The sequence below is a fragment of the Antechinus flavipes genome, chromosome 3 (genome assembly GCF_016432865.1).
Source record: "Antechinus flavipes isolate AdamAnt ecotype Samford, QLD, Australia chromosome 3, AdamAnt_v2, whole genome shotgun sequence".
Classification (NCBI taxonomy): domain Eukaryota; kingdom Metazoa; phylum Chordata; class Mammalia; order Dasyuromorphia; family Dasyuridae; genus Antechinus; species Antechinus flavipes.
In genome coordinates, this window is record NC_067400.1 from 85858160 (window position 1) to 85871841 (window position 13682).

At 36.7% G+C, this 13682-nt stretch overlaps 1 protein-coding gene across 2 annotated transcripts in view; it reads right to left on the reverse strand.

The window, feature by feature from the left end:
- The window catches only part of GTF2F2 (general transcription factor IIF subunit 2), a 172154-nt gene extending 162899 nt beyond the window's left edge, over positions 1-9255 (reverse strand). Inside the window, exon 1 of one of the 2 annotated variants that reach the window (XM_051983841.1) lies at positions 9004-9255. In XM_051983841.1, the coding sequence (XP_051839801.1) occupies positions 9004-9069 (66 nt within the window). In that variant the 5' untranslated portion in view covers positions 9070-9255. The remainder of the gene's footprint in view (positions 1-9003) is intronic. The other variant, XM_051983843.1, reaches the window with a different exon arrangement.
- Positions 9256-13682: the final 4427 nt, after the last annotated feature.

The window sequence follows — 13682 nt, forward strand, 5'->3', positions numbered from 1 at the left end:
TTAATTTAAAAAAATTTATTTACATTGAAATTTCTTAGTCCATAATAGCCATTTATTGTTAATAATCAAGTATTTATCAAGGTTCTATGATGTGCTCGACAATGTGGGGGATAAATGCAATGAAGACTATATTGGAATAACCAGATTTTCTCCAAAACTGGGACATACTACCTCATCAGGGAAATTTCTCTTTGAAAGCCTCATCAAAAGCACATGTTCTTTTCTTTTCTTGCAAACTGGAAATGTTGGGGACAAGGAGCTTGTCTTTTTATTAGTACATATCTTAAGTCCCTAGCACAGGCAGTCCCCACTTTAAAAAATGTGTTCCTAGAGACCATCCTTTAAAAGTTGAAAACCACAAGGAAAAATTCTAACAGTGCATCTGCTGAAACATTGGATGAGTGGGCAAAAGTGGTGGGAAGAAAATTGTAGTCTTTGAATGGGTAGCAGCAAACCTAGAAGCAATAAAAAATGTTAACTACTTATATTCTGTCTTGTGCTCCAAAGTGCTTAATTTATTAAGCATTGAATCAATCTGCTCATGAAAAGGAAGGGACATGTTTAGTTTGTTTACTTAATCCTTGAACTCTAGCAAGCAAATCAATAGCAATTATTTTGGGTTAACAATATTCTAGCTGTTTTTAAAGAACCTAATTTGACACTGAAAGTTTTCTGGTTTGAAATTAAATTATAGAAAGGACAAAATAATGAAAGATAATGAACAGTAAACATTTCCAGACTGAGTTAATTCGTTCATCTTCATTTCCTAGATAGCTCTATCTTCCCAGAAACTTCCACCCCTTCACATTTGTATGTGGCTTTGAGGTTTACCCAAGGGTCCCCTGGATGAAACTACTTAGGTTTAAGGTCTTTCCAATGTTTTTGAGGAGACATTGCTTTTTAGTTGTCCTAATGTCTTGAGAAAAACAAAATGGAGAGACGTTGATGGCAGACTCCTACTGTGAGAGAAAGAACTTTCTACTGCATTACCTTTCACACAATATGCCCCTTGAAATGCAAGAGTTGAGGAAGGAGAACTAACAGCAACAATTGACAATCATGACTGCTGAGCAACATTTTGGGGACTCTTGGTTTGGGATTTCATAATATGAAATTTCATGGATTTAACTTTATAACTCATATATTTACAGGAAGTTTCACAAACTCAATGTAGTAGCAATATAAATACTGATGATTTCCTCAACTGTGACAAAATGATGGTGATTTTAGAAAAACCTGAAAAGATTTATACAAACTGATGCAGAGCAAAACAAGCAAAACCAGGAATATATTGTACACAGTAACAGCAAGATTGTGTGATGATCAACTATGAAAGCCATTTCTTTTCAATGGTTCAGTAATCCAAGGCAATCTCAATAAACTTTGGGTAGAAAACACTATCGCTATTCAGAGAGAGAACTATGGACACTAAGTGTAAATAAACACATGCTATGTTCACTTTTTTTTCCTTTTTCTTCTTTTTTTTTTTTTTTGTTCTTGTTTTTCTCTCCCAACATGATTCATAAAGAAATGTGTACATATACACACATATAAACATATATTTATGAAATGAATACATATATATACACATACATATAAAAAAATCAGAAAAAAAATTTAAAAGATTTATGCAAATTAAAAAAAAAACTCAAACAATACTATAAATCTCAGCTACATGTTGCCCATAAAGGATTGTAGAAAATAGGGCTCCAGATTACTAGTCCACTCACAATCAGGTAAAAGCACATCAAGTGTGTCTTTGATTAGGCAGGAGACACACTGGCTGCCTGAAACGGGAATAAGAGCAAGTAGTACAAGTAACTTAAAATTCTAAATGGTTGTTCCTTTCTCCTCTGCTCCTAACACAATCTTCTCACAATCTTATACTTCATGTTTCCAGATTTAATTCCTCAAAATTGGAACTCAAATGTAGCAAAAAGCAGATAAAGATGAGGAATTTGTGGGAAAAAAATTTTTCTCTCAGTATCTTAAAGTCCAAGATGGCACTCATACACTGTTTTCTTGGTTTTGCTCACTGCACTTTGTATTAGTTAATATGTCTTTCCTGTTGGTTTTTGTTTTTTAAGCCATCCTGTTCATCACTTCTTATGGTACAATAATATTTTATCATAATCATATGCCACACTTTGGCCAGTTCAATTTCAAATTCTTCACCACCACAAAAAGAGTTGTTATAAGTATTTTTATACAAATAAGTGCAACAAAATTTTTCAACTATATAAAAGGAAAAAGACTTTAGCTTATATAATTAAAAAGAAAAAAATACACTTAAATTTTTATAAAGTAAGCATGGTTGCTCTCAGGCAAAAAACAGGTCCCTTTTCAAAATCTATGCATATCATAATTGAAAGATACAGCATTAAAGTTTAAAAAAGGCTTCAGATACAGTACTGAATTGCGTTTTGAAGGTGTTAAGTAATCTACTTCAAAAATCATCTGAAACATGTTTATTAAGCTATTAACCTGTGCTACAATAGAAAGGAAATCCAGTGTACTTTAAGGACAGGACAGGCTGGATTTTTAAAAGTATCCAATATATTTCTTTTGCAAAATAACTAAGATGGAAATTTTTGCATAACTATACAAAAATAATCAAAATCAAACTCCTTGTCTTCTCAAGGAGGGAGAGGCATAGAAAGGAGGGAGAGAATTTGAAACTCAAAATTTTTTTAAAATGATTTTTAATTGTTAATTTTTGCTATTTTTTAAATACATAAGGAATACTAACAAACTCTTTTCTCTCTCTCTGAAGCTCTCCTTTAAGTTCCTATCCTATATCCTCAAGTGCCTATTAAATATTTCTACTTGCTTGTCTCCATCACTATCCCAAAGAATATATTCAAAATAGAATTCATCTCCACTCCATTCCACCCCTATTTCACATATTTGCTTGCTTATGAAAAGTAGGGAAGGAAATGGAGAGTCCAAGCCATGTCTGGTAAATTATGAGAATAGCTACAGAGAAAGAAGAGGGCTGAGTAATAATAGTGGAGAGAGAATTAGACAATTTGGCTGGAATGTAGAATAATGAAAAGTAATATAAGAATGTAGAATATAGTATGATATTTATCTCACCTCCAGATGGACTACTTGGAACCAGATTTCAGAGACTTTTGAACATCAGAGTTTGAAGCATAGACTATATTTCCTTTTATTATTATTATTTATTTTTAGTATTATTTTCTTCTTTTTAAATTCTGAGTTACCAATTCTCTCCCTTCTACCCACAAAGAAGACTAGCAAGATATCAATTCTACATGTGAAATCACACAAAACATATTTTCATATAAGTCAGAGTGACTTACAAACAAACAAATCTTGTCTCAGACACTTAACACTTCCTAGCTGTGTGACCCTGGGCTTAACGCAGTCACTTAACTCCAATTGCCTCAGCAAAAAAACAAAAAACAAAAAAACAAAACCCAAGAAAATTATAGTTCAATTTCTATTCGATTTATCAATTCTCTTTCTGAAAGTGGATAATATTTTTTCATCATGAATCTCTTGGAATAGCCTTGGATCACTGTATTGATCAAAGTAGTCAATTCTTTCACAGTTAATCATTATTATAACATTGTTGTTACAGTACATAATGATCTCCCAGTTCTTCTCAATTCACTTTGCAACAATTCACATAAACTTTTACATGTTTTTTGAAGCTCCCCCAACTCCTTCCAGCACAATAATACTCCATCACAACTATAAGCTACAACTTGTTCAAGCCATTTCCCAACTAATAAGCATCCTCTCAATTTCTAATTCTTTACCACTATAAAAAGAGCTGCTAAAAATATTTTTACATAAAGATTCTTTTCCTTTGGTCCCCTTGAGGATCACTGTTGTCTATGTTTCAGAAATCACCCTGACCTTTTGTTGGCTCTTCCTCTAAATTTGATTTGAGGCATGATATTAAAATTTCTCAGACAGCATGAAATCAAAACTGTTAATAATCATGAGAAATACTCTAAACCACTAATAATTAAAGAAATGCAAATTAAAATAATTCTGAGGTACCACCTCACACCCATAAGATTGGCTAAAATGACAGAAAAGGAAAAGGACAAATGTGCAAAAATAAGGACATTAATACCCTGTTGATGGAGTTGTGAACCAGAGAACAATTCTGGAGAACAATTTAGTACTATGGCCAAAGGGCTATCAAACAGTACATACCCTTTGACCTAGCAATAATGGTAACGAGATCTATCCCCAAAAAGACTAAAGAAATAGAAAAAGGACCCATATGCATAAAACTGTGTATAATAATTCTTCTTACAGTGGCAAAGAATTGGCAATTGAGGGATGACCATCAACCCAGGAAGTGCTGAGCAAGTTGTGATATACGATTGTGATGCAATACTACTGTGCTAAAAGAAATATTAAGCAAGATGATTTCAGAAAAACTTGGGAAGATTTGTAAGAAAAGAAGTGAAATGAGCAGAACCATAGCAAGGAACATAATAACAGCAACATTTTAACTGTGAAAGATTTAGCAACTTTTATCAATACAATGACCCATCATCAATTTCAAACTATTCATGATAAAAAATGCTATTTGCATCTAGAGAGTGAACATGTGAAATAAGTACAGATTGAAACATTCTTTTCTCTTTATTTTTCTTGTCCATTTATTTTCTTTTTCCCTCAACATGGCACATATGGAAATTTTGCATGACTTCCTATATAATGATATTGAATTTTTTTGTCTTCTCATTAGTTAAGGGGAAGGAAGAGGCGGAGGGAAAAAATTTGGAACTTAAAATAAAAAGTACATTAAAAACAACAATTTCATGAGCTCCCTGAAATCTATCCTTGAGGTCTGTAAATCAGTTTTTAAAAAATCCCCAACCTAAGAAAACATAACAGACACACAAATATCTTCTGGGCATTTATTATCTTTTCCATCTAAAAAATACTCATTTGAAAAGTGATCCATCTCAATGCATAATCTGAAAAACAAAGTTAAATTAAATTGAGAACTAGAAATCGGCATCTGAGTGCAAATTAGTAAAACTGCCAAAGAAAATGCAAAGAGAAATAAAGTTTACACATGAGATTAAATTTTGACAAAGACAACATCTAAAACACATTCAAATCATAAACCTCCTGTTCTACAATACTCTCTCACTCCTCTAAACCCAAGACACTCATTATCTTAAATCAGGGGTTCTTGTTGTGAGCTTGTTTTATTAATAGTGCAATAATAATATTTCAATATAATCGACCATTTGCAATCCTAGAAAATTTATTTTATACATTAAAAATATTATTCTGAAAAGCAGGCAGGAAATATAAGGTGGGGAGAGTAGAAGGGATCCTATGACCCAAAAAAGTTAAGAACTCTTTTCCTAGATATTGAACTCATCACTTATTACTTGGATAACTGCAATAAGCTCCCACTTCATGGCTCAATAAACTCCAGTGGATCCCTATTATTCATAGATTCACAGATTTACTATCAGAAGGGAACTTTAAAAACTATTTACTAAGAACCCTGACCCATGCAATGAGAAATTACAACTCAAGGGGCCCAATAACGAATCATAACTTCTACCTCTTGACCGGGAGGTGATAGGCAAGAGATACAAAATGATACATAATATTTTCTAACACAACATTGTTGTATTTCTCTTTCACTTGATTAGATCTATTTGTTACACAGAAAGCTATTTGTTTCTTATTGTTTGAGGAAGGGCAAGTGATGGATCAGAGGATTATGGGTTAGGTGGGGGGAAAAGACATGGGAGAGGACAAGGGAAATAAGTGTTATCAAAAAAAAAAAAAAAAAGCACTTAAAGAGACATAAAATATCAAGAAAGCAAATGAAGATACAGAGATAAACAAAAGGGTACCAAGCTAAATGTATTATATGCTTAGGAAAAAAACCAAGTTAAATCCAAGATTCAATTTCATGTGTAATTCCCTTTTTCTGTTCTTTGACTACACAAACAATATTTGTTGATGACCATACGAGTTAATAAAAATTTAAAAAATTAGAAAAATCAGACAGTTGTGATCTTTACAGCAGATTAAAAAAGAAGAAGAAGAAGAAGAAGCCATCTCCTCCAATGTTCCCATTTTACAGATGAGGAACCTAGGGTAAAAAAGTTTTAAAAGTCTTGCCCAAGGTCACACAGGTATTAAGTGATTGATCTAAGTATAAATATAGAACCGTCCAAATCCAATACTCCTTTTATTGAACCTTGGGATCAAGCATAAATGCAGAGTTCATCTGACATTGAAGGCACTTCACCATCAGGCTCTAGCTTGTCTATCCAAGTTTACAACATCTCTCCCTTTCATATACTTTTTGGCCTCTGACTGCCCCTCACACAGGATATTCCATTTCCAGTGTCCCAACTTTTGCACAAGCTACTCTTCCTTCCTGGAAAAACTCTCCTTTCTCTTTCCCACTCATGAGAATCCCCATTAACTTCCTGAGAAGCTCATGTCAAGTACCACCTCCTCAGCTGCTGTCTCCCTGACCAAAATCAAAGCAAAACCCCCCCAAAAGCCTCATTAATTTTGTTCATGTTTATGGGCACATATGTTATCTCCTTTAATAGGATATTAGCTCCTTGAAGGTAGGAATTTAACTTTGTAGGCCCAGTGCCTAGAATGTAGTAGGCCTGCCACAAATAATAGGTGCTTAATAAATGCTTGTTTGGAATGTGACTTGGAATGAGGTGACTTGGGATTCAGGAAATCAGCTGTGTAATCTCCAGAAAATTATGTTTCTTCATCATTAAAAAGGGGATGATGAGACTTCTACCATCTACCTAAAAGGGCTTTCTAAAGATTAAAGCACTATGAAAATAGTTCTCTTGACTTGGCAACCTTGCTCTTACATCATTATTGCTACTTAAGATTTTCATATGCTGACTTGCTTCCCCAAATATACCAATGCCTACTTGTAGGGAGAGAATATAGCCTCTTTGTATCACTCACATTGCCTTGCATAGTAAGTATTCAATAATTATATCTGGGTTGATTTTATAGATTTATCAAGTTGTCTTTTAAACATGACTAGATCTGCCAAGAAAAATCAGAACAGATTTTGAAAAGGTGCCATTATTGATAATTTGCTTAAATTCATAGAAAGCTAATTACTGCAAGTGGAATGCAATATGAACAAATTAATAAATACACAGTTCCTCCTTTGGCCAATGGCCTTTTATATCCATCAGACCATTCACAAGATCCATTTCAAATGTGACAATAAGAATGACACTCTGATGCAAGAGATTCAGAAGCAATTGGCTTGGCACTTGGAGTGTGTTCAAATTGTGCTTCAGATATGTACTTTATGGATTAGAAAATATCTCGTACAAAGTCTGGGTGGATAAAATCAGCCACTAGGGATGACCCTCCCACTGTCACATCTCTAAAAATTTGCTTACCCACTATCTCATTTAAGACTGGAATGCTATTGCTCCTCCTCTAAAGCTTAACTCAAATTTATCACCTACTCCATGAAATGTACCCTGAACAATGTTTACATTTTCCCTCTCCAATTTTAACCTAGAATTCTGTCTTGCCTTTTTACAATACACTTAATTAATCTTTTCAGGATCTTTACTTACTTTCTTCCCTTCTATCCTTAACCAGGATTTTGTTTTTCCTCTCTTCTGTTGTTCAGTCAATTCAGTTGTGTCCAACTCTTCAAATCCCCTTTGGGGTTTTCTTGTCAAAGACACTGGAGTCTGCCATTTGCTTCTCCAGCTCATTTTACAAATGAGGAATCTGAGGCAAACAAGATTAAGTGGCTTGCCCAGGGTATATTAGGTATCTGAGGCAAGGTTTGAATTTGGGTCTTCCTGATTTCAGGCCCAGTGCTCTATCTACAGGTTACCTATCTGTCCCTCAGACTCTCTAAAACACAAGATTTGGCAGCTAGATGGTACAGTAAATGGAACACTGGGCCTCAAGTCAAAGTTCCAGTCTGGTCTCAAATACTTCCTAGTTGTGATCCTGTGATCCTATTTGCCTCAGTTTTCTCATCACTGAACTTCTAATTTTAACCATTATTCTGTTCTGTCTCTACAAGATACTTAACTAACTTTTCCAGGAAGCTGAATGATCTTCTTCCTTTCTATCCTTAATTTCTGATTCTACACTTCTACAATACTCCTATCTTGTAAAAAAGGAAGTTATCTGCCCTTTTGGGAGCAGGCTACAAACTTCAAGGAAGCACCAGCGTTAAGCTCTCCTCCTTAGGCACTTTAAAATCGCTGGCAGGATAAACTTGCCTGTGCGTTCATCTCCCCCCGAAGCAGACAGAGGGACAGCCCGCAGAGGCTACTTGGGGAAACTCAGAAAGTTGCTGAGTCCGCGGAGCAGAAGCAGAGCACATGGTGAAGGCAAGAACTCCCAGATCTTCTTCCCCCTCCGCCTTTGTCCCCGGGACCCCATGTTTCCCTTGAAAGGTTCGGGGGATTCCCCCCCCCAAAGCCCCTTCCTCCTCCTTCTAGGTTTAGGGCTCCCTCCTCGACGACTCGACGGTAAGACACGCTAGTTGGGGCACGGATTTAAAAATAAAGTTTGGGTTCCGACACTTGGTGGCTGTATGACATTCCCCACCACTCCTACCCAGTCCCCGCCAAGTCACTTTACGTCTCTGTGCCTCAGTTTCCTTCTTCGCAAGATGGAGCAGATCTTCCATCTCTAAATTTTTAACCGCACTAACTTCTCGGGGTACGCGTTTAATTTTCCCCAAGTACAGTGAAGGCTGCTTCGTCTTTGTTTTTGCATTCTCACCCCCCCCCCCCCAACCCCAACCCCAAAGTGCCTAGCGGAGTGGCCGGTACACAGCTAGTGTCTAATAAGTGCGTGAAAATAACTGTTTCGCCAGTCACGCTGGGGATACTCCCCTGGAACTGACGGGCTGATTCACCGGAGATGAGAGCCGCCGGGACCCCCGGTGACGGGAGAGGGGAGAGGTAATCTGGGGAGAGCTGGGGGCGAGGTTAGATCAGCCCGTACCTTCACTAGCCACACTCCGGTGTTTTGTTTGGCGCCGGTCAGGTCGAGCTCCCCGCGCTCGGCCATGGCTCAACGCCGACGCCGTCACCGGGGGAGTAGAAGGGAGCGCGGGTTCGGAGAAGGAGGTCCGGAGGTCGCGACTCCGGCGTCACCGGCGTCGCTCCAAAGCCGGGAAGCGACTATCTTGGGGGAGGGGAACACGCCACTCCCGGAGACCGGGAAGCCGCGCCTGCGCACTATGTTCGTGCTCTACGGTGCCTCGTGGGAGACATTTTCTTCACTTTGCTCGGGGAAAGTGGGCGTGGTTTCTGAAGTAGCTGGTCTGAGGTGGGGGTGCCGGCGCTCGCGGGGCCTTTGAGAGGCACAGACCGAAAGGCTTTGAAAGAAGATGCTCGGGAGGCAGATCTCGGCTGGGGACAGAATGAACACTGGCCAGGTTCTCCATCCCCCCCCCCAAGGGCAGACTTTTAAAAATTTGGGTTACAAACTAAAGATTTGTTAAGGTATGATTGACAAGCAATAGAAGTTGGAGAGAAAGCTAAAGAAAACTTTGGGGAGAATTTTCTCCAACTCCCACATCAGGAAACGGGGATCTAGATAACTCAACCGATGCCAGGGTCATGCAAAGCAGGGACTTGTATCCGGACTCCCATCACACCATCCTACCTACCCTCTGGGAAATGAACTGCCACAAAAACATTCATTTAAGCACTAAGTATTTATTCATTCATTCATTCATTCATTCATTCATTCATTTATTTATTTATTTATTTATTTATTCATTCATTCATTCATTCATTCATTCATTCATTTATTTATTCATTCATTCATTCATTTATTCATTCATTCATTCATTTATTTATTTATTTATTCATTCATTCATTCATTCATTCATTTATTTATTTTTAAAAATTTAAATTTTATTTTATTTAATAATAACTTTGTATTGACAGAATCCATGCCAGGGTAATTTTTTTACAACATTATCCCTTGCACTCGTTAAGCACTAAATATAATAGATATACAAAAGCAATTTAAAAAATAAAACAAAAAATAGTTCCTTCCTCCGAGTCAAGATCAAATAGAAATTTGATTTGAATTAACATTCCTTTTCCATCTTGTCAAAAATCTTCACTTGGTGTTTGGTTCTCAATTGTAAGTGAATTCAGCAACAAGACTGATGACATCTCCCATAGAATGTTCTCAAACTTCTCACATGCAATGGCCATTATCTCCTTCGACTTGAGCCACCGCCCAATAGATAACTATCTATTATCTCTCAAAACTGCTCCATCTACAAGAAGTTGTGTAATGCCCGAGAAACAGAGACAAGATAGAGATTAGAGAGTTTTTAATATTTTATTTGGAAGGGAGAGATGTACTGGGACCAAATGGATCCATGGTTTGGTCCCAAGGATGAATGAGACTATCGTCTCCAAGAATCCAGCCTCCAGCCAGCCAATGTGAGTTCTCAATGACGTTTATACACAGTAGCTAAACAAAGGCAGGAGGGTGGAGTCCAGACTCTGGTGAGCGTTAATCTCCAGGCAGGAACCTTCAACTCGACTCTGACAAGTGGGCGGGAGTTATTAACTCTTATTAACTGGGAGTTAAGAAAGTGTCTGAAATTTATAACCTCTGAGTTTACCAGTCTTAATGCACCAGAGGGAAGGTGGGTTTGCAACTAAGGGGATTGAGGCAGAACAATTAAGGAAACTGAGGCAGAACAATTAGGGAAACTGAGGCAGAACCCATTTAGGGAAACTGAGTCAAGACAAAAGAGAACTGTGGCACAACAATTGAGACCTGAAATTTTCCTTTCCAGGAACAACTATGAATAAGCTAATGAATAAAAAATAAAAGAAAATACATTTATTAAGCACTTACTATGTGCTAAATACCTTAAGTTCTGGAGATACAAAAACAAAAAAAAAGAGACACTTCCTTCCCTCAAAGAGCTTACTAATAAAGGGGAGTTACTTATACAGTTCAGGGTAGCTTTGAAAGGGTGCTTTTATTTGGAAAATCACTGGGATTGTGACTGCTTTACACATAGTAGCAATTTAATAAATATTGAGTAATTGATTGACACTCACTTTTGATAGCAATTGATTTAATTGTGGTTCCAGATTAGTCAGAAAGGATGAAGGCAACAGGGTAAATGGTAAAGGCCATCGTTCTGGAAGGAATAGCAAGCAGTAGGAAGGGTGTATAATGAAAAATAAGCATGCCAGAATATGAAATGTAACTAAGTAGAGCTTGATAAAAAAAAAACGGACCATGTGATATATTCAGCAAGTGTGTAATATATGTATTCAGAGCTGAGAGAATTATTCTTTTGATAAGCTTTGCAACCTTTCTAGGTTTATACTTCTCATATTCTCTGTGCCTACATTTGTCAAGATTCTAACTGTTTTTTAAAGCCTCCCTCCAGATACTTTGTATTTATCTTGTATTTACTTATCTTTACACATATTGTCTCTTTCAATAGAATATAAGCTTTTGAGAACAAACTGTTTCCTTTTTTCTTTTTTTGTTTCCCTAATGTTTAGTACAATAAATGGTCCATAAGATCATGAAGAGTAGAAGGGACCTCAGAAATCATCAAGGCTAATCTCCTTATTTATAGATGAGGAAACTAAATGCAAGAAAGATTAACTCCTTAAGACCATGAAGGTAGTAAGTATCAGAAATAAGATTTGAAATCCAGTTCCTCAAGATAACAAAGCCAATTCTCTTTACACTAAATCACATTGTGCTTAAGAAATTGTTGCTGAAAAAATGTGGCAGCCCTTTTTTTAGTGGCAAGAAACTGGAAATTGAATGGATGCCCATCAACTGGAGAATGGCTGAATAAATTATGGTATATGAATATTATGGAATATTATTGTTCTGTAAGAAACGACCAGAAGGATGACTTCAAAGAGGCCTGGAGAGACTTACTCAAACTGATGCTGAGTGAAATGAGCAGAACCAGGAGATCATGATGATGGGGGTATGAAATGTGTTCCCTTTTATTCTGTAAAATTAACACTCTGAAATTCTGTTCCCTTTGATTCCTGGCCTCCTAAGCTCTTTGGAGCTGAGAGAATTTCTCAGGCTGGGCCTTTCTGGGCTTTCTCATTTCTTTGCAAAATGTCCAAAGTAGCATGCTTTGTCTCTTTGGCATAGCTGCCAAGATCCTGCCCACTGTGAAGACATCCTTTTCTTAGTGCCAGCCTCCATTTCCCTAATAGAACTTTGCCACTGAAGAAGGCATTTTTTCTAGCAAAGCTGCTTTCTCCTCCAACAATAAACTTCCATGTTTGCCACCTAAAATTCTTCAGGTTTGTGAATTCTTTCACAAAGGACCTGCGCCTGACCAAAAGGGGATTCCCACAACTCTCTGACTGCCACTAGAACCCCATCAATTATACATGGTAACAAGATTGTATGATGTTCAATTCTGATGGACAGGGCTCTCTTCAGCAATGAGATGATTCAAACTGGTTCCAATTGTTTAGTGATGAAGAGAGCCATCTACACCCAGAAAGAGGACTCTGGGAACTGAGTGTGGTTCACAACATAGCATTTTCACTCTTTTTGTTATTGTTTGCTTGCATTTTATCTTTCTTTTCTTTTTTTCTTCTTTACTGGTTTGATTTGATTTTTCTTGTGCAGCAGGATAATTGTATAAATTATGTATATAAATATATGTATAAATGTATGTATAAAATATGTATAAATTATATAAATATGTATGCATATATTGGATTTAACATACATTTCTACCATGTTTAATGTGTATTGCTCTACTTGCCATCTAGGGGAGGGTGTGGGGGAAGGGAGGGAAAATTGGAACACATGGTTTTCTAAGGACTAATGTTGAAGAATTGTCCTTGCATATGTTTTAAAAAATAAAAAGCTTAAAAAAAATTGTTGATGAATTGAATTAAATAAACCAAATTGAAGGGAATTAAAATGAATTGATTGATGATTTTTAGGTAGATTACCATTTGCTCTTACAGTCCTTCCTTCCCTTTCTGATTTCATTTGAGGCTTGGACCCCATGGTCAGCAGTTGTTATGATACCCATAAAGTTTTTTTCTCCCTTACCTGTTTGATGCAACCACTTTGCCAATTCTGGGTAAAGCTCTACTATACTGTTTCTCTGTAATCGTTTCTGCTCTGGTGCTTGCTACTTGGATCAGTTCTTCAGTCAATTTGGACTTAAATTCCCTTATCTGTGAAATGAAATTTTGGACTTGTGAGCCTTTGAGGTCCCTTACAACTTCATATTAATGATAGTATAATATCCCTGGAGAAAATCACAAATCTAGAACCACTACCTCCAGTAGAAATTGACATTATCTCACTTTTTTGTGAGTCCTGTGAATTCTGTGGACCTTTTTATTCATTTCCATTTGAATTTTCAAATTTCCTCCTATATCACTATTTTAATCCTTTTCTAATTTTCTCAGATAGATAGGTTCACTTGCATCATAAGCATCATAGATATAGAGTTGGGAAGGATCTCATAGGTCATTTTAGTACAAAACTACATGAGGAAAAAAGCTCAGAGAGGAACCTGATTTGCCAACAGCACCACAAATAGTGGACCCTAATTGCTCTGATTCCAAATTCAGCTATCTTTCCTCCAGAGTCAGGCAATGAGCATTTTTTAAGTGCTTAACATGTGC